This window comes from Ailuropoda melanoleuca, chromosome 12, assembly GCF_002007445.2.
Source record: "Ailuropoda melanoleuca isolate Jingjing chromosome 12, ASM200744v2, whole genome shotgun sequence".
In the NCBI taxonomy this organism is placed as follows: Eukaryota; Metazoa; Chordata; class Mammalia; order Carnivora; family Ursidae; genus Ailuropoda; species Ailuropoda melanoleuca.
The window spans coordinates 51,816,163-51,843,275 of record NC_048229.1 but is presented as its reverse complement, the minus strand read 5'-3'; the positions used below and the strand labels follow the sequence as shown (position 1 = coordinate 51,843,275).

Here is a 27,113-nt window from a genome sequence, read left to right as displayed (position 1 = left end):
TGTTCCTGAGGGGTGTAAGGGGAAGGGAGCAATCAAGAATGGTGCCCAAGCGCCTGGGCGGTCCATTTAGCAGGATGGAGAAGGCATGTGTGTGGGAAGGTGGGAGGAAAAGGGTTGGAGGCAGAAGATTAGAGAGCCAGGGAAACATGAAGATGTCAACTGGAAATATTAGGAGGCAGCTCTCTCAGGTTAGAGCTCTGGGATGAACATGGAAGTTTGAGAGTCATCTGTTTATCGGATTTGGTCTGATGAGACTAAAGGACAGTACAGCCGAGAAAGAGCTGAGGGCAGAGCTCCTGGCCAATCCAATGTAAGAGCTAGGAAAATGAAGAGGAAAGACCAGTGAGGAAAAAGGACAACAGGTGGGTAAAGCTGCATGAATACCTACAAAAGACAGCATTTCAAAAAAGGAAAAAAGGTAAAAGAAAAAGAAAAAAAAGAACATAGCATTTCACGAAGGGAGAAGTAGAAATAAGGAGCTGAGAGATCAGGGCATCGGATGGATCATATGTGGACATAAAAGTCAGTCTCCATAAAACCTCTTCCACTGGAATAAAGAGGGAAGAAGAAAAGAATGAGGACAGAAAGGGTTAAGTTTTAGATTTGGTGGCAGACGCTTACTCCTACTGCTATTGTTGTTGTTATTACTATTATTATTATTATCACTATTATTATAGCTCTTAGTGACACAGTCAAATATTGAGACTAATGGGGGAAAGGCAATGAACTGGCAAGGGTGAATTCTCTACATTTGATGGAATTTTCTTCTTGTGAACTTCACTGAATAAGGCGCCACTTACGGTACAATTTTCTGGTCCTATAACTCTTGCCTCATCATGTTACTGAAAATATCAACAGGTTATTTAACTTACTTTGCATCAACTCCATCAAATACTTTTTGACACTCATTTCCAATGACTTCTTGCTTTAGATAATACAGCATTCTTACACGAAGCAAAACCCTAAAAATGAGGGAAAAGAAACCAAAAGACACAAAGATATTAATCATTAAAGAAAATTCATCCATGAGGTTAAAATTGGAAAAGAATTTGTATACAGAATTTTTATAATAATAATTACTTCTGATTAAATAAATCTCATTACTACCATATATAGTAAAATAGGTTTCTCCAAAATCTTCACAATCATCATAATTTAATATCCAAGTAAGATATAATGAGATCATTTGGAGGCCAGTTTTATTTCGCTCTCTGTTGATGAAAACAGTGACACAAGAGGTACCATGATTTGCTGAAGGATACCCTGTAAGATTAAGATTAGGATTGGTCCTAGACCACACTGTCTCTGTACTCAAAATCAGCATGCTTTAAGATTTTTAATAAATTCAGAAATAAAAACTTTTAATGAGTTGTGTTAAAAATTCCCTACTACCTACTTATTACAGTGGTGTTTTATATGTTTTTTGTATCCTTCATCTTGAAGTAGCTGCTCAGGATTGTATTTTCGAAGCCATTCTGCTTTCTGTATATCAAATGAGCTTGTTTGAGTCTTTACTTTCTTTCCTTTTCGACCCCTGGGTACAGGGGCTGATAGGCCTGTTAAAATGAGAAGGACACATGAAATCAGGGATGATCTGTATAAAGTTTTGCAATTTGAAACATTTTTTTTCAATACAAGGAATTTCTGGAGACTTTCAGAGGTCTGTGCAGGCTATACAGAGATCTTTAAAATATTAATGGTAACAATACTGACCCAATTGCAAGGTAAGTCAATACGATGATTGTATATACATATTAACAGTACCCGCCCCACAAGTACTCAACAATTCTGTATCTGAAATTAATCACCCTGACTTACTTTTTGTTTCAAAACACATTATTTTTTTCCAAATGTAAAAACCTGAAGCTCAGATCTGCCCCTTTGCTTTACGTTTAGCTTCCCTAGTTACAAAACAGTAAGTTTTGGCCTCTTGATTTGCGAAACTGGGTTAGGTTTAGTCATTGTGGGTTCTTGTTTAAGAGAGCTAAATTCATTTTATTTCTGTGATATATTTCTTTGTGAAATATTTCTTTTTTTTTCTGCAAGATTTTAAGTAATCTCTACACCCAATATGGGGCTTGAATTTACAGTCCCAAGATCAAGAGCTGCATGCTCCACTGACTAAGCCAGTCAGGTGCCCCTGAAATATATATATTTTTTCAAAGATTTATTTATTTGAGAGAGAGAGAGTACAAGCATAAGTGGGGGAGAGAACCCTCAAGCAGACTTCCCGCTGAGCACGGAGTCCAACATGGGGGTGGATTTCATGACCCATGAGATCATGACCTGAACTCACACCAAGAGTCAGACGGTTAACCGACTCAGCCACCCAGGCACCCCTGAAAAATTTTCAAAAATACAAAGAAGTATTCCTGCTTTTAATCTTAACATATTCCATATCTGGTCAGTTTTTCATTAAAGGAAATTAGTATGCATAGTTGAAGTCCAATTCAATCCTTCCTTCCCAGAGATAATCACTACCCTGATGTCATACCATGCCTGTTTGTACTCGTAGGTTGGAGAAATATTTAGTAATTAAGTTTTCAGATATTATATAACACAGGCAATTCTGCAACTTATTGATTACTTTGGGTTTTTTTTTTTTTTGAGATTTATACTTGCTAACTCATGAGGCTCTAATATATCTATTTTCCTGCCATGTAAAAATCTACTATGACTATCATTGCATGTATACCACAGCTTACCTAGGAATCTTCAATGATGCTAGAGTTGTCCCACTTGCAATTTTTAACAATTACTAAAAATGCAGTTTTGATTCCTTTCAACTCTTATCTCATGCATCTTGTCTTTGCTGAACTCTACCAGCTAGGAGTTTCATGACAATGGTAAATTGAAGCTTGATGTGGACTTGTCCATTTCTTCTTAAAATTTTGGCAATTCTGCATTTCTATTTTGAGATTGTTTAATTTAGTGTATAAAGTTTATACTTGTTATTTCTTTTTTTGGGGGTAGGGGCAGCCAGGCACCCCTTGTTATAGCTTCTTTTAAGGATTAGGCATTTTTATTAGTATTGTGTAGTCTCTTTCTGATACTAATTAATGCCTTCCACCTTAAATTGTACTTTGTTCTGTGTTACTACTAATACTGTTCTATATTCCAGTCCTCTTTACTCTTAAGCAGGCCCCACACACAGCACTGAGCCCGATGCAGGGCTTGATCTCATGACCCCAAGATCATGACCCGAGCCGAAACCAAGAGCGAGACGCTTAATGGGCTGAACCACCCAGGCACCCCTAGAAAATAAACTCTGTCATTCTTCATTCTGGCTACACAGAGTTCAGGGGGGTGTCTGGCAATCTGAACTCTCTTTAAACAACTCCTAGTCCTAATCTCTGTCCTTACGCCTGCTTCCAGAGGTTTCTGATGTGTCACAAACTGAAGCCTTTGGGTAATCTGTGAAGCACATTGGTTGGCTGTCGCCTTTTCCTACTGCTGACCTGAGATTTAGCTCTCTCTGATTTAGTAGCCACTCATCTATTTTCTTCCAAAATTGCTATTTCCTCTCCCACTCTCTCTCTTTTTTTGAGGGTTTATGCCTATTTATTTATCATGGAATTAAGTACATTCAAAAATAGATGGAATAATATGATGGGTCACTATGTTCCATCATCCAACTTTCATAATTACCAGCTCATGGCAATTTTGTTTCATCCATACCCTATTCACTCCCCAACCTTCCATATTATTTTGAAGTAAATCTACGACATCACTCATTTCGTTAATAAATATCGGAGTATCTCTTAGTGATAGTACATGGCCTCCTTTTAAAAAATACCATTATTGGTCCTAAGAAATGCAATACTTCTTTAATACTTGATATTCAAATTTACTATTATCTAATAAAGATAATAAAAAAAATCCCTTGGGCTGTTTGTTTTGGCCAGGATCCAAATCAGGCCCCCACACTGCAGCTGGGTGAGGACTCTCAAATCTTTTAGGTTATAGTAGGGTTTTCAATCTCAACACTACTGTTATTTTGAGCTGTATCATTCTTCATTGTGGGGAGCTGTCCATGGCCTCCTGGCCTCTATCTCCTAGATGCTAGTAACATGCTCAAAGCAGTGACAACCCTGAATGGTGGCAGGACTGGGTGCAAAATCATGCCTGGTTGAGAATCACTGGTTTACAGAGAGCCTCTCTATCCACCCCCCTTTTGTTTGCTGAAGAAACTAGGACTTCTGCCTGTAGAACTGATCAAGAATAATGCCTTAATTATTTTTTTCTTTACTGACATGTAAAGGAAGAGTGATATATTTGTGTCAATCTTCCATCTTTATCAGAAGTCCACTCTTCGCATTACTAATTTCATTGCCCCCTAATGAGACGGCCTCCAGTGACCAGCCTTCTGGTCTTCTCCAGCTCAGCACTTACTTATTTCACAATACTTATCACATTCTGTAATTATTTATCTACTTTCTTATTATGTCTGTCTACCTGGCTGGAATGGAAAGTTCTGAGCTCAGGGATATTGTTTCTTCTTCTCTTCTCAGTACCTTGCACAAGAAGCACACAGTAGGCCCTAGAGCAGGTATTTGTTGATTAAACAGAATAAAACTGTAACACTGTAATTTCAGGGCGTAGTAATCTTCTTTTAATCTTTACAGAAAATTCAATTACTTTATGCTATGAAAGAATTACTTTATGCAGAAAAGAACATTCTATTAGAAAGGATGCAGAGAAAGAGGTACTTATATATATCTGACAGAACTGTAAATTGGTATACCCATATCTGGTGGCAAATTAAAGTACTGATGAAAACTTAAAATGTGCATCAATATTTCCCAACTTTAATATACATACTAATTGCGAAGGAACTTGTTAAAAAGTAGATTGTGATTCAGTAAGTCTGATGCCTAAGATTCTGTATTTCTAAGAAGCTCCCAGGAGATGCTGTTATTATTATTGTTATTTAAAGATTTTATTTATTCATTCAAAAGAGATAGAGACAGCCAGTGAGAGAGGGAACACAAGCAGGGGGAGTGGGAGAGGAAGAAGCAGGCTCATAGCGGAGGAGCCTGACGTGGGGCTCGATCCCATAACGCCGGGATCACGCCCTGAGCCGAAGGCAGACGCTTAACCGCTGTGCCACCCAGGCGCCCCTGAAATTTGTTTTTCAATTGTCTAAAGACTGGAAATGTCCTAAGCACCCATCATTAAAGCAGATGCTAAATAAACTACGGAATATCCACACTATGAACTACTAAAAAGGAGTTTTAAAAATGAGATAGATCTACTTGATTACAGATGGGAAGACTGCTGAGACAACAACCTGCAAACCGATACGTGTCTGATTAACAACCCAACTGCACGTAAAACTTCGTGTAAAACCCAACCAAACCGAGCAGCTGGTGTTTTCTAATTCGGAACTTGAATTGAGGCTGAAGTTTAAGGGTTCTTTAACGTTACCTATAGTGCTTCCATACTTTATAGGGTACTATGGCAGGTGCTACCTTTGCAACTAAAAATAAATTTAAAAAGGAATCTTCTTACCTAGATGATTCTGTAGCTCTCTTGTCTGCCCATCTTCAGTTGGAGTAATGAGATCCCATATGAAGCCTTTAATTTTCTCATCTCCTCGGTAGTGAACAAGGCAATATGCTAAGAGGGCTCGGCAAATTATTTCTACATCATGCTCGTTCAGCTGTCTCTTAAAACGACCGTGAGACAGAATCTCTCTCCACCGGCCCCATCTGGTTAAAAAGGTGTATTTATATTAATATTGAGTCAAGTCCAGAGAAAAACAGAATTCATATACAAAATGCTTGAAAACTGCAAAAACACATGTTGTCATTAACAGGATTTACCTAATAAAGTCCCCCTGCCAACCCCCCGCCCCGTGAGTAAAAATGCAGAGCCATGGTAGAGTGACTGAGTGATCTTATTCAATAATGGATAAAAAGACTATACGTTTTATATTACTAAATATGCAAATCTCAGGACAACAAGGAATTTGACTTCAGTGATACATTTATAATTTACAACTTAAGGATATTCCATTATTCTGCTAATAAATATACATTAAACATAATAAATTTAGGGTACTTTAAACAGACTTTATTGATTCTAACAAGATAAAAACCAATACAGTAGAATATAGTGTATGTTTTCTGTGACTTTATATAGCAGACTACTAACAAGAAACATTAAAAGTCGTATTTTACCCATAAACGAGAAGATTTTTCTCTACTCTAAAGCATTCAGTTCTTCCATAGCCATTGGAACGGTCACAGGGTCTCCGGAGTTTGGGCTTTTCATCTCCTTCACTTTCGGCTTCAGATAATTCAGCCAATTCATCTTTCGTTGCGCTAAAGGGTCTTGTTTGCTTCCTAATTCTTGGAGTGTCAATAACCAAGCTGTTCTGTAAAATTTAACAGCTGTTACTTGAAGGCCATTCTACTATTTTGCTTACAACAGTGTTTTTACATTTTCAACTTTCAAATGGTACAGAGAGTAGAATAATTATAAAAAGCCAGAAAACGGAAATTACTAATAATTTCATCAACCTACCAAATCAACTTAAAATTTTTTATATTCCTTTAAAATCATTATTATCATACACATATAATATTGTGACATTACAGTCATAGGATGAAAAGAATTTGGTATCTGGCTTTATTATTAACACGAGTTATTGTATTATGCTTCTACAATAGCCATAAAATGTATTACTAAATTACATTTATGCATATTAATTTTCTTTAATTCATAGTTTAGATTGTTTTCAATTTTTATTTTTTATTTTTATTTTTAAAGATTTTATTTATTTATTTGACAGAGATAGAGACAGCCAGCGAGAGAGGGAACACAAGCAGGGGGAGTGGGAGAGGAAGAAGCAGGCTCACAGCGGAAGAGCCTGATGTGGGGCTCGATCCTGTAACGCCGGGATCACGCCCTGAGCCAAAGGCAGATGCTTAACCGCTGTGCCACCCAGGCGCCCCTGTTTTCGATTTTTAAAATAAATAATGCTCAAATAAATCTTTGTAATCTAAGTTTATCCCAGAGATAAATCCCAAAAAGGGGAAATATCCAGTAATGATCTGGTCAAAGGATACAAATATTTCATAGATACAGAAACATGCTTTAGTCTTCTCCAAAAGTTTTATTAAAATACAAAAAGGTAGTAAGTGCATGAACCTCACCACGTTCATTCAGTTTAATTCATTCAAAACAACTTTTAAGTTGACATGCTTTTTACCTTTAATGAAAAATTTCTAAGTTAGGAAGATATACTTTGAGAATACATAAAAAGTCTGTTTCTCCTTCAGTCTCATCCACTAATTTTAGAATTCATCAATGGATCTTGTCTGCTACAGTTATGGCTGTGGTAGGTCGATAGTAGGATTTTCCTATCTCTTATTCCTTCTGTTTTTGTTAATTGGCCTTCTTAAGTAAGAAAGAGTTGTCCCTTTGCCCTGCCCCAGCTTCTTTAAAACAAAAAAAACCCTAACTGTATTTTTTGAGTAAATTTTCAAACATCTTTTGCCCACAATCTTTTGAGATTTTGATGTTTCCTTTTTTTTCTATTTTTAAAAGATTTATTTATTTGAGAGAAAGCAAGCAAGCATGCAGGAAAGGGGCAGAGGGAGAGAGACAATCTCAAGCAGACTCCCTGCTGAGTGCAGAGCCCAATGCTGGACTTGATCCCAGGACCCTGAGATCATGACCTGAGCCAAAGGCAGATGCTTAACTGACTGAGCTGAGCCAACCAGGTGCCCTGCTTTCAAAAACTTTTTTAGAAATTCATCACAAACTGGAGTTTACTTGGTACAGAGTATATCATTATAATGTCCCCCCAATGCTACTCAAAGTCCTAATCATGATTATTAAATAATTCTTTTTCTAATACTATTTCTTTCTCTTTTTTTTTTTAAGGTTTTATTTATTTAGGGGTGCCTGGGTGGCACAGTCGTTAAGCGGCTGCCTTCAGCTCAGGGCGTGATCCCGGCATTCTGGGATCGAGCCCTATGTCAGGCTCCTCCACTTGGAGCCTGCTTCTTCCTCTCCCACTCCCCCTGCTGGTGTTCCCTCTCTCGCTGGCTGTTTCTCTCTCTGTCAAATAAATAAATAAAATCTTTAAAAGAAAAAAAAGATTTTATTTATTTGACAGAGAGAGAGACACAGCGAGAGAGGGAACACCAGCAGGGTGAGTGGGAGAAGGAGAAGCAGGCTCCCAGCGGAGCAGGGAGCCTGACGCGGGGCTCGACCCCAGGACCGCAGGATCACGTCCTGAGCCGAAGGCAGACGCTTAATTACTGAGCCACCCAGGGGCCCCTCTAATACTATTTCTTTATTAAAACTTATAATTTGATCTTTTTCTGTTCTTATTTTATTCTTTGCTCTTTACATCTTTTTCTCAGTATCATGTTGTTTTAATTATGGTTCCTTTATAATATTTTAACATGTTTTAACATGTGGTAAACAACACTAGTCTGCCTTCTCTGTACTTCATTTTCAGAAAAACTTTAAATTTTTTGTGAGATATAAGTAAGAAAATGTAATTGTGTAAGTATTAAATGAATATGTGCTTATGTAAGTTTATTTCTAAAGTGCTTAACTCATCAGGGTAATCTTCAAGGCCCGATGATAAGACATACCTACGGTCTGTGACATTGCCCATCCCCTCCTCACTAACTGCCTACATTCTGCCACAGTGTCACTTCTATTTCTGGAATACTCGGAGCTTATTTCCACCAATGGCTCACTGCTATCCCCTGTACCTTGAAAGATTTTCCTTGTGTGTTTACATTGTTGGCTCTTTCTGGTCATTCAGTCTCAGCCCAACTGTCCCCTCAGTGACCTCCCCTACCCACCTGATTTCATGCTGTCTCCACACCTCCTAGCATTCTCTACCATCTGACTATTCTATTTTCTTCCCTCTCTGAAATCATGTTATGTATGGGTTTACTTCTGTCTCACCCACCAGAATTCATAAGCTCTATGGTTGATTTGTCTTGTGCACATGAGCCCTATTGTGAGAAAGGTGCTTGACTCACAGGGTGCTCTAGTTGGACTACTGCATAAATGCATAGGCGTGTCTGTGGATCCCCAATATATCCTTTTGAAAAATCATAAATATACTCAAAGCACTGTTCTATATCTCCCTCTCTTTTTAAATCTGACTGTTTGGGAGGTCTTTCTAGGTCAGTAGTGCACAGGGATATACATGATTATTTTTACTTACTGCATTAGACAGTAATGGATGTATCAATCCTCTATCATAAGAGATTTAATTAGTTTACAAGTTTCTTCTAAAACAAGAAATGTGGCAACGAGCATCACTGTACTATATTATCACTGTACATGTATGACAACTGCTGTAAGACAGGTTCCTAAAAGTGCATTTAATATTCTTGACAATTCATTTTTCCAGGGGAACTTTAGATATTGTCTGGTTATATGAAAGTATAGTTAACACATTTTGATTTGGGTTGCATTTCTATGTTTATAAATTCTTAAAATGTTTAAAATATGAGGTTTTCAATTATCAACTAAGAAATCTTCCAATAAAATTTGATAATTCACTTCACTGAAATCATACACATCTGTCAGTAGGTATACTCCTAAATGTTTTATATCTTTTTTTTTCTACTGTGAATAGATGTTTTCTTCCATTATATTTTTCTACTTCTGTTAGGACTTAGTATTAGTACTTAGTATTTAGGAAGGCTAAATGGCATATTTACCTTTCATCCAGTTAATTCATTAAACTCATTTATTAATTTTAATATGGCTTCATGATTCCACTGCTTTTTTAGGCATATAAACATGTCATAAACTATGTTTTATAAATATCTTTTCAAATTTATTTATTTGTTTCATATAGAATTACTTATATTTCTGAAATATATTAAATAGTAATGATTATATATGCACTGGTGTTATATCTCACTGTAAAGTTTTACATTCTAAAAGGCTATCCGTTAAAATAGATCCCATGCATCAATGCTTAATATAAAATTCTTTTTATCATTTAGCTGTTATCTTGATAATGGATAAGTTTCACAAACATTGATTCCTATACAATTATTAGGTATCTTATGAAGTTAACAGTTATGTTATTATCAGTCCTAAAAACTGTATTTTAGCTTTTTGGACCTTTCTTAACTCTAAGGGAAGCTATAAAAGAAACAATTTAAAAATGCCCTTTCTTGACTGCTTTTTTTTTTTTTTTCTCCTTTTATATCTGGATTATCATTAACGGGAGCAGACTACAAGAAAACAGAGTTAAAGAGCAAAACCAAAGTAACTGATGATTTGAAGACATTTTAAAAACTGAAAAACACTGTAATTTTAAGAATATAAATATCCAAACTTAAACTTTCCCTGTATTACCACCGATCATGGCGGATATCAGAGGCATTAAATTGAAGCAGTGTTTGGCTCAACAGGGGCTCATTCTAATACCCCACATCAATTTATTTATGCAGATACATTTATTTCAGTAAGTACATAGCTGACTACCCTAAAATATTACAATAATATTACCAAAGTATCCCAACAGGTAATTTTTTTTTAAAGATTTTATTTATTTATTCGACAGAGATAGAGACAGCCAGCGAGAGAGAGAACACAAGCAGGGGGAGTGGGAGAGGAAGAAGCAGGCTCATAGCAGAGGAGCCTGATGTGGGGCTCGATCCCATAATGCCGGGATCATGCCCTGAGCTGAAGGCAGACGCTTAACTGCTGTGCCACCCAGGTGCCCCTCAACAGGTAATTTTTTTTAAAGGGAAAGAAATACTTACTCTGCCACTGATGGCATCTATATCTATTTCTGCCTTCTTAGCCCATTTCTGCCAGAAGTTGGGATCATCTAAGGAAATATCTGTCCGATTTCCAGATGCCACAAAACTAGCCTGAAATACATAATCGCAGTTTCTTAAAATGTTATGAAGCTTAGAGGAAAATCTATCACAGTATATTTACAACATTATCTCTTCACATTTACTGGGGATAGAATTTGAATCCAGCATACACACATGCAAAGGATGTTCCAAATGGGATGGTCTGAAACGTAGCACAGCGTCTGCTCAAGGCAAAAGGCTCACCGCCAACACAGGCTGGGGTTTTAGGAAAAGATTAAGTAAGTTATTACTCTTGTTTAACTCAAGCTTTTGGTAAGTAAGGATCAAATCTTTTTGGTCAAGAAACTACACAGGACAGAGTTATGTTTTCTCAAAACACTACATGAATATTAAGAAATTAGGTTAGAACAAGAATTTCAAACCTGCTTGCCCTATACAGTTCATTTTCTGGTATACTACTTTATTTCTACCACATTTTTAGATAGATAAGTCTCCTGAAGAAAATATAATACAGGATCTGAGAAAAAAAATCACTGTCTGTCTTTACATTAAAAACAATTTTAGTTACAACAAAAATACTGCATAGTCATTGTAAAAATTTAAGAGATTACAGAGGAACAAAAGAAAATATAACTGATTTATTTTCTTAAATATTTTAGAAATTATACATTCCTTTAGTTGGAACAAATTTTAGATATTATAGCTCAACACTGGAACTTATAAACTAATAACCATTATTCGCAACTTAAGTTCCTGAAAATAGATATGCCACTTCAAAGAAAGTCATCAAAGTGCTTTATAGAAATGAAATAAGCAATGAAGATACATGGTGCTTTAAAAAAAGAAAAAGGGCCTGACAAAATGCATGGGAACACTTACAAGAATTAAAGGGAAGAATATAGTCACATAATTTTCAAAGGAGAATATAATTGGTAAATGGCTTTAAGATAATGCCTAATTATCTGGGATATAATCAAATGATAAAAATCTTCATTAAAAAAACCATCTTGATGGAATTTTAAAATGCAGAAAATTACACATTAAAGAGAGAATAAAACGGCTATAAGCAAACAAGCCATTTATGACATTCAAGAGAAGTTTGGAAGTCTGAAAGTCTGAACAATGGAAAATTGATAATATGAAGGAATTATTATTTTTTTTTAAATTTTTTTTTTTTTAAGATTTTTTAATTTATTTATTCGACAGAGATAGAGACAGCCAGCGAGAGAGGGAACACAAGCAGGGGGAGTGGGAGAGGAAGAAGCAGGCTCATAGAGGAAGAGCCTGATGTGGGGCTCGATCCCATAACGCCGGGACCACGCCCTGAGCCGAAGGCAGACGCCCAACCGCTGTGCCACCCAGGCACCCCATATGAAGGAATTATTGATCGAGATTATGACCTGAGCTGAAATCAAGAGTGGGACGCTCAACCGACTACACCACCCAGGTGCCCTGATGATTTTATTTTTATTATTTTTTTAATTTAAAAGATTTTATTTATTTATTTGTCAGAGAAAGAGAGAGAGAGAGAGAGCAGCAGCAGGCAGAGGGAGAAGCAGGGAGCCTGATGCAGGACTTGATCCCAGGACCCTGAGATCATGACCTGAGCTGCAGGCAGATGCTTAACCAACTGAGCCACCCAGGCGCCCCTATTTTTAAATGTAATAATAAGTATTGTGGTTGTGTTAAAGAAATTTTCATATATATTATATATATGTCTGTACGTATAATATCTGGGATTTCCTTTGAAATAATATGAAAGATGGAAAGGATAATGATGAAGCAAGCTTGGCATGAGCTGATAATTACTGAAGCTGGATGACAAGTACACAAGTTTCATTATACCACTGTCTATACTTGTAGTTTGAATCTATATACTGTGTCTTACAAATGAGTAGAAACAAAATTAAAATCCTAAATGCCTCTTGCTGAACTTTAAGATTCTGTTCCTGACACTGTTTACCAAGTAATAAGTACATTCATTCCATCAAACATCCTTTTGAGGTGGGGTTATTAAGATGCTTGTGTATAGCATTATAAATGTTAAGAATGTACACCTTCCAGGCATTTTTATGAAACGATGGAAATAAATGTTTTAATAAAATGCATTTAAATTTCTTTTTTGTTGTTGTTGCTTGCTCTAAACTATAGCTTTAATATTGCGAAACTACTAAAAATAATCATTTTTTTAAAATAGTAATTTTTAATTTGTTGAAATGAGTATAGTAGGGCAAGTAATAGCTCCCAAACATATTTAGGTCCTAACTCCTGGATCCTTGTGAATGTTTATGGCAAAAGGGACTTGGCAGATGTGGTAAAGTTAATAATTTTTGAAATGGGGAGATTAGCCTGTATTATACAGGTGAACCTTAAATATAATCACAACTGTTTTTATAAGAGGAAAGAAGAGGAAAAGGCTATGTGACAACAGAAGCAGAGATTGGAATAATATGGTCACAAGCCATGAAATGCAGGCACTTGAAAAAGCTGGAAGAGATAACAAACAGATTCTCCCTCACAGCCTCTAGAAGAAACCAGCGCTACTGACACCTTGAGTTTTAGCCCCGTAAGACTCATTTTGGACTTCTGACATCCAGAGCTATAAGAGAATAATTTGTATTCTGGTAATTTGTTACAGTGGCAACAGGAAATAATGCAATGAGACACCTCTTAATGATAAACCACTGATTATAAAAACTCCTATCCAACCTAAAAGAGCATAAGCTAACTAGCTCAATAAAATGAAAAGTAGTAGCCATCGTCATCCGCATTAAAGTATTTGGTGACAATCAAAGTGTTATGATTGAGAATAAGGAACAGACATTTAACTTTGCTCAAGTAATTCCTAAACCATCAAGGGACTTCTATTTGTTAATTCAGAAATGAATTTCTCATAAGTGAGGACATATGACATCCACACTTTCAAATCTTCATTGATATAAATGCTTCAGTTTCCAGGAACACTGAAAATTTCACTGAACTTCGCAGGGTTTTATTTTATATTATAGTTTCACTGATACATGCTTCTTGAGGTTTAACAGATCTGGCAAATGAGCATCTGCTTTACACAGGCATTTAGTATGAAAAGCCGTTAAAGGGAAACAGATGTTTGAAATCTAGCTTATGGTTGCTAACCTTAAAACAATTCTATGTTGCAGTAGATAAACGCTTTTATTCTGCTACCAGATAACTGCTGATATTAAAATACTTTATCTGGAAGAAACGGTACTTCACAATTCAGCAGCTTTTGTTATATTCATTATAAGAAAAATGATAAATTTATTTTTCAAGTAAAATAAAAAATATTTCTAAATAATTCTAGATGCTATTGTTAAAGGACACATATTTTCAAGATGACTTCCAAAATTCTCAAGGACCGTAACGGATTAATGCCTACAGAAATAAGATGCCTGTTGTAGGAGATGTCATCAGGTACAGGTATACTGATTTCTTCCAAACGTTAAATCTTAATATCCTAATTCCTCTAAAAATATTTTTCTTTAAATGTTCTCCCTCGATCATTAAATCTTTTTATTATTTACAAGGGAAGACTTTTTAAATGCAGAAATCCATCTTCCTACATCAAAAGGTAGCATAAAGATAATGGGTGCCACGGAAGGGCCCTTACAAATAAGCAATCCACTGAAGTTTGATACACAGACTGCTTTGTTTTTGTGAATTAAGCAATTCAAAGTCTTGTTCTCTACCAGAAAGAAAAGAAACCAGATGAGAAAATTTTCTATTTCTAGGATCCACCTGATTGCCCTTATGAAAATATCTCAAAACAAGGTTTAGGTGATAGAACCACCTATAAATGAAGCTGCCAATAATGAGTTTTATTTGATGGATACGTACTAAGTCTAAATAAATAGTCTTATTATGTACTCTGCTCCATATATATAGCTTTTATAAACAACTGTTTGATAATGCAAAGAAACAGACTGGAATTACTTCACTTATCCAAACCACTTAGAACAATTAAGCATAGAGGAAGTCTTTGGAAATTCCAGAGAAAGTATAAAATACTATCAACTTCCCATCTTCGGGGCCCCTGCACAGTGGTACCATACTCTCATATGCCCAACGTCCACTATGTAGCGGCATTAGCTCGCACTGTGGAAATGAACAAATTCCAAGACCACTCTCTGGACTTCCTCATCTACTGAAGTACCTCTTCAGTCAGCCCTCTTTTCAAACACAAGTTACTCCACAGTCTGAGGGTTTTTCAAATAGAAATTTAAATGCTTAAGTATTTCACATTCTTACAGCACAGCTGGTTATGATTAGAGTACACTTGAATAAAATAATGCTCATATAGCACTTTATTGTAAAGTAGAAAAGGCCAAGCAAGATTATGACGCTCTCCTCTTTAAAGACAAGAAAGACTCTTAAAGGTTAATTGTCCAAGGTCACTCAGCTTATGAGTCAGAATTCAAATTCTGGTATTCTGGCTTTCCATAATGATTCTCATTAGCACTGTAAATGAGGAAGCCTTGGAATCACCTGGGGTCATTAAACACTTTACACATGTCTACACTAATTAAAAAAGAAAAAAACTTCAAGGAGAGTTTCTCTAGGCACAGCATAACCAACAAAGGTGATTTCTGTACTATCTGTAGACAGTGTGTTGAGGAACCCCAAGTAAACAAGATTTCTCATGAAAGAAGTTAGAGTCCAGTCATGACCAGTTGTAGTTCTCAGCCTTATACTTCTGCAGTATTCCTTCTGTTTCCACAATACTACGTTCTTCTGATTTATTCTCTGTGAACTCTCAAATCTCTATCTGTATCCTGGGCAACTCTCCTGGGCACCTCTACTTGGATCCCCTGTAAGCACCACCAATACGACAGCCCCCAGTATTTTGTTTTCTCCATATAAACTTCCTTCTCTTGCATTCTCTATCTTACTTAATGATTCCAAGACCCTCTGAGCATTTGAGCCAGAAATCTTCAAGTCCTTTTTGACTCCCCCTTCCATACATTTCTAACTGGTCATCAACTCCTGTTGATTCGAGCGGTGCTCCACTACCCCAGTTCACCCATCATCATATCCCATATAAGCCTCTTATCTGGTATCCCTGCCTCCAGTTTTTCTCCTTTCAAACTCATTCTCTACACTGCTGCTAGAGTTAAATTTCTAAACTGCATTCATTATGTCCATTTTCTGCTTGAAGGGATTTAAAAGCTTTTTAACTGCCTCAGGATCAAGTTCAAATTCCTCAAAATGGAATTTTTTCAAGCCCTTCACAATTTGGGTCTGACCCCCCTAATCCCTTCATTTTCATCTCCGTTTAATTGATCCTGTGTATCTAGACATGCCTGTGCCATATTCCTTGAAATCTTCCTTGTAGTTTAGCAACACACGACTCATTCCTGTGACTCTCCCTATAACACAATGAAAACCACACTTCCTTCAAGACTCAGCTCAGACATGATTTTCTCCACAAAGGCTTTCCTGATTCTCTGGCTCTTCAATTTTATGCAAAATTAATCACTTTCTTCTTTACTTTTTTCCAGCAACCAGAATCCTTTCATTCTAGTATTACTAGCATGTAGCAAAGTACCTGACACATGATTTCATCAATTTGCTGAATGAATGCAAGACAAAAATTTTCATTGAAAGACTGATATTACTTTGGGTGCAGTGTCTACACTACCTGCTCTAACACAGAGTTCTCCATAAAGAAAGACTTCTGGAGTGAAAGTGGAGAGGCGGATACAGAAAGGAGATGAAGGGGAAAAGAGAAAACCTGTATGAAGTACAGGTGACACAGAATATGGCAATAAGAAATTCTTCAGAAGCATACAGGTTTACCCCATACCTCGTTGTAAAAAAAGGGGGGGCGGAGGGGGAGGAGAATAGAAAGGCAGTTAGTAAACTTTTGAAATGTTTTCCCAAAATAAGGTAGCTAGTTATTAATACTTCCTTTCAAGACACAAATTTCGTTCTACCCTCCCCAAATTAGATTTAAGTATTTAAGATGAAATTAGAAATCCTTTTTCTTCTTTAAGTACTTTAAATTATAGTCAGTTAATGTAAGATGATTTAACCTCCTACACTATTACTCACATCTTGCTCTGGCTTCAGCATATATGTTCTTTAATTTCTAAATCTGATTTTAAATGTTCTACTCTGATTAATGCATAGAACTATTTCCGGTTATTACACTTACTCCATTTCACTAGGATCAGAAGAGTACATGTGAAATTTGATATGAGAGGTCAGGAAAAAAAAAATAAAGAAGGAAAAGAATATATTACCTACTTCTGTCAAGTGAATTCACTCTACTTACGCATTAAGTAGATACTCTGCACATAATTAATAGACAAGAGAGGGAAATTTTTTGTCGTAAACATTACTGGCATATTTATAAAATATCACTCACTGTATACCTTAGCAAATGTTGACCCACGTCCTTCTGACTCAATTGTAATAGTTTTTGTCCGACGTAGTAAAATCTGATCAATATCCTCCTCACAGAATTTAGAGCCCTCATCTTCTTCCTCCATAATGGCACCATAAGCACCTCTTCGAAGCAGATCTTCAATTTCCTTTTTGGAAAGCTGCTGAATCTAAAGAGAAAATAATTTTGGTAACAGTATTATTTTGAAGTTCCTAAAATGAGAAAGCATACCTAAAAAATTTCAAAGTTCAGAGTCAGGTTTAAACTGCATTTGGCATTTACAATATATACAAGAGAGAATTCTCTGAAAGAATACACTGAAGTTGTTGACTTCTTTCTTATTATAAGTAAGATTTGACATGTGCCTCTAATAGCTTCAGTTCCAACAAAGACTATGGGACAGGTAACCTCTCAAGGTTCTTTTTAGTACTAGGATTCTATAGTTGCAACAAGTATAAGAAAACAATCTTGAGGGGAAAAAAATGCCAAAAAATGTCACATAAAACAAAACAAAGCCAATCCCAGTAGTTTGACACATAAAAAAATTTGAAAAGCTGTTTATAGAAAAAAATGCAGAAAAATTCACAAATTTTGTTTTGCTATGCCATGAAACAAGTATCCTAAAAGCAGAGCAAAGAAGTTCGGCCTTGAAAATGTTCTTACAATTCACAAGCACTGGAGCAAAATAGACAGAACAGGATTCACAAGCATTAACTAAATACAGGTCTATTCTGAAATGCCTCCTTACGTGAAAGTATCTGTTTAGCGTTCAGTATGGATCAAAATTAAATGATACACTACCTGAAGTTAAAATTAAATGCAAGTAAGAACACAAACACTTCAAGTGAAAAGAAAATATACATACACCACCAACATTACTTTCTCTTCCGCTCATGCTCTGTAACACAGCCTTATCTAGACCCAGTTTCAGACTGGCTCGGTCAAACATCTCTCTCTCATATGAGTTACGAGTTACTAGTCGGTAGACTTTAACTGCTTTATTCTGACCGATTCTGTGGCAACGAGCTTGGGCCTATAAAAAATGAAGTTATAGATTCAATTTATTTTACAAAGTAGCACAAAAGGGATTACACAAAAGGCATTTAACAACAGACTATCTCAATGGAACAAAAGTATGGGAGAATTTTTAGAAACTCTTGCTACTGAATTAGCTATAACCTTTTCTAGAAATTAAGGTAATGCTTACTAAAATGAGAAATAATTCCACAATCAACAATTAAGTTAAAATTTAAGCTTATATTTCAGAGAATATAAATCCATGAAGAATTATTGCTTTTTAAAGAGGGTATCATCAAGATAACTTTAGACAGGAATGTCAAATCTACGAACTGATTATTTTTAGCTGCTGGCAACTCAACCTTTAAACTTAAGACCTAACCCTGAATTTCTCTAGTTTTTTCTACAGCATTATCAACAATACATTTTAGTTAAGCTGGGCAATTTGAAGGGGGATAAAAACTTAAGGTGAATATCTCTGTAGACATAACTTTACTTAAACAAGGAAAGAACTAATTAGTTAATATGCATACATGTTGGAAGTAGAGATCTCAGAGATTACATAAGAACTTCATTTTTTTTCCCCCCAAAGAGGGGTGGCGGGAGGGTCAGAAGGAGAGGGACAGAGAAAATCTTAAGCAGGTTCTATGCCAGTGTGGAGTCTGAGGCTTGATCCCACAACCCTAGATCATGACCTGAGGTGAAATCAAGAGTTGGACACTTAACCAACTGAGCCACCAAGCATCCCAAGAACTTCATATTTTATCTTGGGGTTCTGCAAAACTTAAAATTTGTTTTAAATTTAGACTCTAAAGGTTCCACAGAATCAGTGGTCTTTCTCCCAAATTGTTAATCACCTTCCCATTATCTTCAGAAGACTAATTTATAAATTGTGGCTTTAAAATTTATAGGTGGCATTGACGCTATACTCTTTGTCATCTTTATTCTATCATACACCCTTTGTGTTCTTTACTACTCAGAATTGTGCATGAACAACCTTGCTCCAGGTCTAGGGAAAGTATGAGAGGCCAAATTTTTCACTAGTCTATAAAGACTAGATCTACATTAGCAATAAGTAGGGAAAAACAAGTGAGAGGGAGAAAGTGGGGAATCTGATACAGCTTTTCCAGTTCCTCCTCAGGTTCTATAATGTGATTTTATTTTAGATTAACTATTAGAACATCAAATGTGCTGCAGGTAGTGTAAGTATAAATATGCATCCAGAAGGCAAATAATTATAATTTGGATTTATCCTAGAGATTGGTAAGCTACACCCTGTGGACCAAATCTGGCCTGCTAACTAAGAATGGCTTTTACACTTTTAAGGGACCATAAAAACAAACAACAAAGCACGTGTGGCAGAGACCTTATGCAATCCACAAAAGTCTAAAATATTTACAAACTGGCCTTCTACAGAAAGAGTTTGTCCCTGGTTTAATCTATTAATTTTGGATCTTTGATATTTTGAACTAGATAAACCGAGTTACATAAATGAGAGGTTAAAACCTTATTTTTTATTAAGTCAGGTATATTTTTAGTAACAATTTACCATATTTGGCATTATAACTACTTAAACTAATAATATGGATTGCAATACAATAAAGACTACCATGAACAATAAAAGAAGAATTTCTCTTAATCTTTATGTTCTCAATATCTTTCTTAGATGCTTATCTTCTGCAAACTTTGATGCTATTTGGTCACTCTACTAATATTCCTGTTTCTCTGAGGTCCAAGTACTGTCTTAACTTAGATGTATATCTTAATTTTTTACAGTATTTCATAAAAAGGCATAGTTTATTAGGTCTTAAATCTATGCACATGATATTATATGATGATTGAGAAGACGAAATTAGGATAAGTGCTTATTTTTCAGAAAGTAAGATTCTGAAATTTTTATTTATTATAAAGAAGTTATTCTTTTTTTAAAAACGATTTATTTATTTGAGAGAGAGAGAAAAAGGGAGAGAGAGAGACAGTGACTGCACGCTCACGCATGTGGGGCAGGGGAAGGGCAGAGGGAGAGAGAAACTCAAGTGGATTCCATGCTGAGTGTGGAGCCCAAGGCAGGGCTTGATCTCACCCCCCTGAGATCAGGACCTGAGCTGAAACCAAGTGTCAGACACTTAACCAACTGTGCTACCCAGGCGCCCCACAAAGAAGTCATTCTTAAAGCTTAGGCCTCTCAATTCACCTAACATACTTCTTCAAACAAATATTGTACTCAAGTAAATAAACCTACTTAGAAAATATATAATCTAAATAAGTATATTTTATTGTCATTAAATTAAAAGCAAGATTACATATTTTATTTGGCAGAGATATTTCTTTGGGAAACACACATGTTAGTTTGGTCAGATAAAAATAAAAGAGGTGGAGTGTCAAAAACAGTTCTAGGAATGGAGAAAGAAATTTAATTTTCAGCCAAGCAATGTACTTACCTGCAGGTCATTCTGAGGATTCCAATCAGAATCAAAAATTATACATGTATCAGCAGCAGTTAGGTTGATGCCCAACCCACCAGCTCGGGTACACAGAAGGAAAACAAATCGATCTGAATCAGGTTTACTAAATCGATCTATAGCAGCTTGTCGAAGATTCCCTCTGACTCTTCCATCGATTCGCTCGTATAAATATCTATCAAATGAAATGTCATAAATTTAGTTAGATGAATACAATGAAAACAGAGGTACCCACTCTATCAAATGTAAAGTCAGTTTCCTTGCAACATTAAGTTTACTATAAAATTAAGAAGCAATATTGTCCCAATTAGTTTCTATGGTTTTATAATTCTTGGTGTTGGTGATAGGGAGGAAATACAAAGTAATACAAAGACACAAAATCTTTGCATTCCTGATGTATAGATAAAATACCATCACAATGAATATCATTTTCAGAAGCTGGGAAAAAAAAACATGCAAAAACTACCTTTCTGCTCTCATTATAATAGTATATAATGACTTCTCTTTACAAAAAGCAAAGACTTTCATAAAACTTCAAGAAGCCTACCAATGTATCCCTGTTTCAATCATGTTAATCTCTCAAGATACACTTTTTTTTTTTTAAAAAAAGATTTTGTTGATTTGAGAGAGAGAGAGAGCAAGAGAAAGCACAAGTGGAGGGGAGGGGCAGAGGAAGAGGGAGAAGAAGACTCCCTGCTGAGCAGGGAGCATGATGTGGGGGGGGAGGGTTCCAGGACCCCAGGATCATGACCTGAGCTGAAGACAGACACTTAACTGAGCCACCCAGGCGCCCCTCTCAGGGTATACTTGATTATAAACTGTATATCTATCAAGGGCAAACTAGAATACTAATTTTTTATCAATTTTTAAAATAAGTCTGATTACTGAAAGGATCTGAAAATAGTAATAAGGGTTTTTACCTCATTTAACAAATTTTCAACATATTAACAATATTTGAAACATTGAGCGTTTACTTAAAACATTCGAAGTTTCCTAGATCATTCCAAAACATGCTGTAGAATGCCAATTCTTTAGAGTCATTACTGTTAAGCAATTAACTTTTAACTTCTTTTATCCTTCCTCATTTACATAAAATTCAGAAACTGATAGACCAATAAAATGAAACTACATGAAAATTCAGGAACTAGAAGAGGAATACACAGGATATATTTGCCACACCTTTTTTGGTTCAAGACACTTTTTTACACATATAATTTATTAGAGTCTCAGAAGGAGTTCACTGATGTCTCCAATACCTGTGAAATGGGGTGTGACTTCTAATAATGTGACATTACAGAAATTTGGGGTTTTCCATGAAATTCATCTTTATCTTATGAAGTTCTTTGTATCAGGAGATCAAGAAAATGTAAGTATAGCTATTTTTAGGAATACTACAATTTTATCTTCCTTCCTACTTACAGGATATGAAGTTGAGAATAATACACATTTTGGAATTAGACTAAAAGAGTAGCACACTGACACTAAAAACAGAACTAGAAACAAATAAAAAACAAAAATGAAGTGCACAATTCCTGATAAATCTAAATTAGTATAGACCTTTTCTTATGTTTAAGGGTCTAAATCCATTGAACCAAAATCTACATCTTCAGATTCCCTTTTAGGGTAATATGTAGGTAACTGACTAGACCACTAATGTTCTGAGAAAATAACTTACAATAAATACCCTATTTATCTAGATACTAATTAGGCAATATTGAAGACTATCTTATTGTCATGCACCAAAACAAAACAAAACCCCACATTAAACAAATGAGAAGACTGAAAGCATGAACAAATATCAAATGGTATATGGTAAGAGGCAAAGTGTTACAAGTTCAGGTTCTAATGACAACAATGAAAGATCTGAAAGGGAATTCAACCATTTTTTTTTTTTGAAGATGGCTGTAAGTTCATTTTAAGTGTCATTACTGCAAGATTTACAAATCAAATAAAATAGACGTTAATAAACCCATGCCTAGGTTAACAAATACTTGCCAATTTACAAAGTTTTCTTAATCAGTCTCCTTAGCTCCGCCTACTATTTGCAACCTACTTAGGTTATAAGAACACCTCACACATAATCCTAAACTATCTTTACTCAGGTTTAAGTGGGTTCTTACCTAGATAAAAAGATGTGTGTAAAGAAGGATTACAGTACAGCGATGCAAAATCCTTAATAGCATATATTTAGTAGTGTAATTCACCGTATAATTCACTAGATGAATCATATGCCTCACCTTTTATGAATGAGATAGTCCTCCAGGATGTCAAGGCAGCGTACCATCTGAGAGAAGATGAGCACTTTATGACCTCCAGCTTTCATTTTGGGAAGTAATTTATCAATAAGGACCAATTTACCAGCAGACTGGATCATTGCTTGAAGATGAAAATCAGAAGCAGCTGGATTATATGTATCTCTAAATTCTCCAAGTATTTTCTCCTCAGCACCTGTCAAAGAAACATAAGAAGATAGTACCAATGCACAGATGCAGGGAACCCCCAGTTGCTTTCTTTTTAAAAAAAATCGCAATTAGTGCTCCTCTGTGCTTCTGTAACACATCAAAATTTTCTGATGACAGGTACACTGTTTTTATTAGAATTATTTGTGTTTGTGGCTAAACATCCATCAACACCAGACTATAATTCCATGGAGGATGTGGACAATGTCTTAAAGCATCTTTTTCTCTCTCCAGACCTCTAGCATAATGCCTTAAATAAATTTACATTTGCTAGATGTTTAATGAAAGCTGTTAGGGAAAGAATTAATGAAAATGTGGTCCTAACTTACGTGAGTAAACATGTATTTTTAAACAAACATCTATTATTTAAACACCAATACAACAGTGATCATCACTGAAGGGTGATCATAATTAATCTGGATGTGTCTATGGGTATCCTGCTAGCCATCAAAACAAGGAAACAAGGACAATTAAAAGGGAAGTCAAGTTATAGGTCTTTGTGGTGCATACTTCCTCCAGAGAGTCTAATCATCATTAAAGTCTCTCTGCCTTCCCTCCACCCATCTGGTCATTAAAGAAAAATAGGATTGCAAGAGAGTGAGTTACAGGGCTAAGAAAGCACATGTCCTGGATAAAGATGGGAATATATTCTCTGGAATAAGTGAAAAGATACACAGAACACTGCTAGCAAAGAACCTAACAAGACCTTAAAAAATAATATTACTATAGCACGAAAGCTGAGTCACTAACTGGAGACCTGGACTGGAAAGAGACCAGGAAAAAAAAAAAAAAAGAAAAAGAAAAAGGAAAATCCAGAGGGCCAAAAGCAGACTTTGTTGTCTTTGCCTAGGAGGAGGATTCAACCGGAGGAGGAATTCCAGTTCACATTAGACTCAACGCAAGTCCTGCTCCTGTAACTCGGCATGCGACTGATCATGAGGCACTCTGACTCTGAAACACTCATACCCCCTCAGAGCACCGGAGTGGAGAGCTGGAGCATCACTGCCTTTCCCTGTAACAGTCACAGCAGCTGTAGTAGGTTGCTGTTGTCGTTGTTTTTAATTCATAAGTATTTGTTCAAAGAAAGAAGAATTTGTTTGCAATCCTTTTTAGCTACCTTTGATAAGATATGGATGATTGCAGCACTTCCTGAGCTCCATCATGGTATTGACCAAGTTAGGGACATTGGTCTGCCCTGCTCCTTTGGATAAAAATGAGAAGTTCTTCTCCAAAATAGCCCGGTAGTATTTCTTCTGAATGTTAGTAAGTTCCACTTCAATGATGGTTTCTTCCTTTGGTGCCAGCTTCTTTTCCACATCTTCTTTTAACCGTCTCAACATCATCGGCTTCAGGATAGCCTGAAGTTTCTGCACCTGCATAAGAAAATGATGAAAAGATCGGTAACATGCACACGCATGCAGTTACAAACTCACATACCAATCACAGTGATAAGAGGCTTGATGCACGTTATTTACAAAGATCAGTGAGGTTACCTGTTCCTCTGTTTTCAGATCCCCAAATTCTTGCATAAATGTTGATTCAGAAGGAAACCTTAAAGGTTCCAGAAAGTGAAGAAGACTAAATAGTTCTTCAACTGTATTTTGGAGAGGTGTGCCAGTCAGAAGCACCTTGTGTTCCTACATAAAGCAAGAATAATCCATGTCAAACACCACAGGACTAAAGTTATATGAAAGCTGATGTAGGTTTTTAAATGTTCAGTGTTTCAAAAGCAAGTATTTTTCTAAGCATAATTTTCAAGAGTCAACTCAAAATACATCTCTACTCAAGAATCTTCATTAATTTACTTTCTCAATCACCTTTTAAAAACTCCATCATTCTCGTACTACTTCATTTGCATGCTGTTTTTACCTATTCAAGAACGCTTTTAAAAGAAAAGTTCTAAATAATTAAACACATTTTAGATTTCCTCGAAGAAACAGGCATGTCAAGAACACAGAAGGTATTTCTTTTGTACTCAACAATTCTTGATATGGTAATTTGTACACAAAATGGTTCTCATGCTTTATAATTTGGCTAATCATCACTTGACTTTTCACACAAGAACAACTCTCAAACCATTAAGGCTATAATGTAACAATATGAGGAGCTGACTGGAATACGCTTCTACACTAGACTTGCATTACAAATTAAACATAACAGTAATAGGAAATAAATATTTTTAATGATAGTATAAATTATCATTTAAAATTTAACAATATCTCTAAATTCCTAAGCTAAATATTCTATATGTATGTGTGTATCTGCATATGTATGTGTATACTGGTAAATGTTTAGTCTAGAAAGATACACACCAATCTGTAAATACTGGAGTGGGGAGTGGAACTGGGGGTGGGCATCGATACAAAGGGAGTAAAAAGGGGTGCTTAAATGATCTGTGGAATGTAGTTCTGCATATTGGAGTTATTTGTTTAAGTGTTCATATACTAATTCTGTGATTGTAATTAAATGAAAATATTAAAAAATGTAAAAGACCGATTTGAAATAAGCAAACACACTAGTAAGAAGATGACTTTTAAAAATCCCATTTATTAATTATAACCAACATATGCTGAGCATGTGGCATTTTTTTCCTTAGTAATTAAAACAAAACACAACAAAACTCAATTACCACAGATAAAAACCAGATCTACACTCTAAAAGGGAGTGAGAGTTTAGCATTAGCTCTCTGCCTCTATCTAACCTTTCACTCTGTAGCTAAGAAACTGCAGTAAGTCATAATAATGATAAGTTACTTACCAGATTCATGAGTTTCAGACCTTCTAGAAGTTTACAATTTTTATTTTTTAACCTATGTGCTTCATCAATAATCACACATCGCCATTCAATTGCATTAAGCTCTCCACAGCCACCAAGAATCATTTCAAAAGTGGTGATGATGGCTTGGAATCTGTAAGCTCCTCGAATGATACGACCCTAGAAATTTATTATCAAATACAATAATTTGCTAGAATGTCTTCATCACAATTTTTAATTCCTATCAAACAGCATAAAAATATATCTAATGACATCTGCTATAAAACATTTTCCACTGGAATTTTTATATATGCATACATTCCCTTTAAGTGAGGAATTTTAGCATTAAAACTGTATTAAATTGCAGTGTTTTCAAGAATAATGTAAAAAATTGTGCCAACACAATTATTTAATTTATATTCAAATAAGTATTCTTTGATAAAATGTTTTATAGTTTTTAAGAGTTATAGTAACAATTTTAGATCATGAAAGAAATGACCATTACAAAATCTGGACAATGAAATTTCAGTTTTAATGTTTATTACTTGTATCCCTGAGTTCACATATACAATGGCAAATAAATAGTTACTATCAAAATTAGCCACCTGAGTAGTTTATTCAGCAAATATTTATTGAGTGTCTATGTGCCAGACTCTGTTCTAGACACTGGAGATAGAGCAGTAAACAAAACAGACAAAAATAATTATCCAAGTGGAACCTACCGTCCAATGTTTCAAATGTAGGATATAGCCATTAAGAAAAAAAGCAAACTCAAAAAAAAGTTAGAAAGTGGTAAGGGCTGTGGAATAAAATAAAACAGGGATAAAGAATAAGTATGGGGTCGGAGGTGACCACTGCAATTTTATGGATTGGCTGGGAGGCCATTACTGAGAAGTGACATTGGAGTAAAGTCCTGTAGATGATGGAGAAAGTCAAGTGATACCTAGAAATCTAGAGCAGAGAGCATTCTTGGAAGAAGTAGCATGTATGAAGGCCCTAAAGTGGGAGTATCTATGGCAGTCTTCACAAAGTAAGAATGCCAGAGAGGCTGAAACCCATTGAGTGTGGAGGGGATGAAGCTGCAACGGGACTTGAAAGTGTGCTAAGGATTGGCTCCTTCTCTGAGCAAGAAGCTATTGGCGGGTTGTGAGATTTGACATGTATTTTAAGAGTCCCTTCGGCTACTGTAGTGAAA

The 27,113-nt window shown here is 35.7% G+C and overlaps 1 protein-coding gene across 16 annotated transcripts in view; it reads right to left on the bottom strand.

Moving 5' to 3' along the window:
• Nucleotides 1-27,113, bottom strand: part of CHD9 (chromodomain helicase DNA binding protein 9) — a 218,217-nt gene that overhangs the window by 41,646 nt on the left and 149,458 nt on the right. For all 16 annotated transcript variants that reach the window (XM_011220466.3, XM_034638811.1, XM_034638810.1 and 13 more), the window contains 12 exons: nucleotides 25,922-26,098; nucleotides 24,658-24,801; nucleotides 24,282-24,537; nucleotides 22,943-23,153; nucleotides 20,685-20,880; nucleotides 18,092-18,259; nucleotides 17,216-17,395; nucleotides 10,764-10,874; nucleotides 6,183-6,379; nucleotides 5,512-5,711; nucleotides 1,397-1,556; nucleotides 873-962 (listed from right to left, as the gene is read on the bottom strand). In XM_011220466.3, coding sequence (XP_011218768.1) covers nucleotides 873-962; nucleotides 1,397-1,556; nucleotides 5,512-5,711; nucleotides 6,183-6,379; nucleotides 10,764-10,874; nucleotides 17,216-17,395; nucleotides 18,092-18,259; nucleotides 20,685-20,880; nucleotides 22,943-23,153; nucleotides 24,282-24,537; nucleotides 24,658-24,801; nucleotides 25,922-26,098 — 2,090 coding nt within the window. The remainder of the gene's footprint in view (nucleotides 1-872; nucleotides 963-1,396; nucleotides 1,557-5,511; nucleotides 5,712-6,182; nucleotides 6,380-10,763; nucleotides 10,875-17,215; nucleotides 17,396-18,091; nucleotides 18,260-20,684; nucleotides 20,881-22,942; nucleotides 23,154-24,281; nucleotides 24,538-24,657; nucleotides 24,802-25,921; nucleotides 26,099-27,113) is intronic.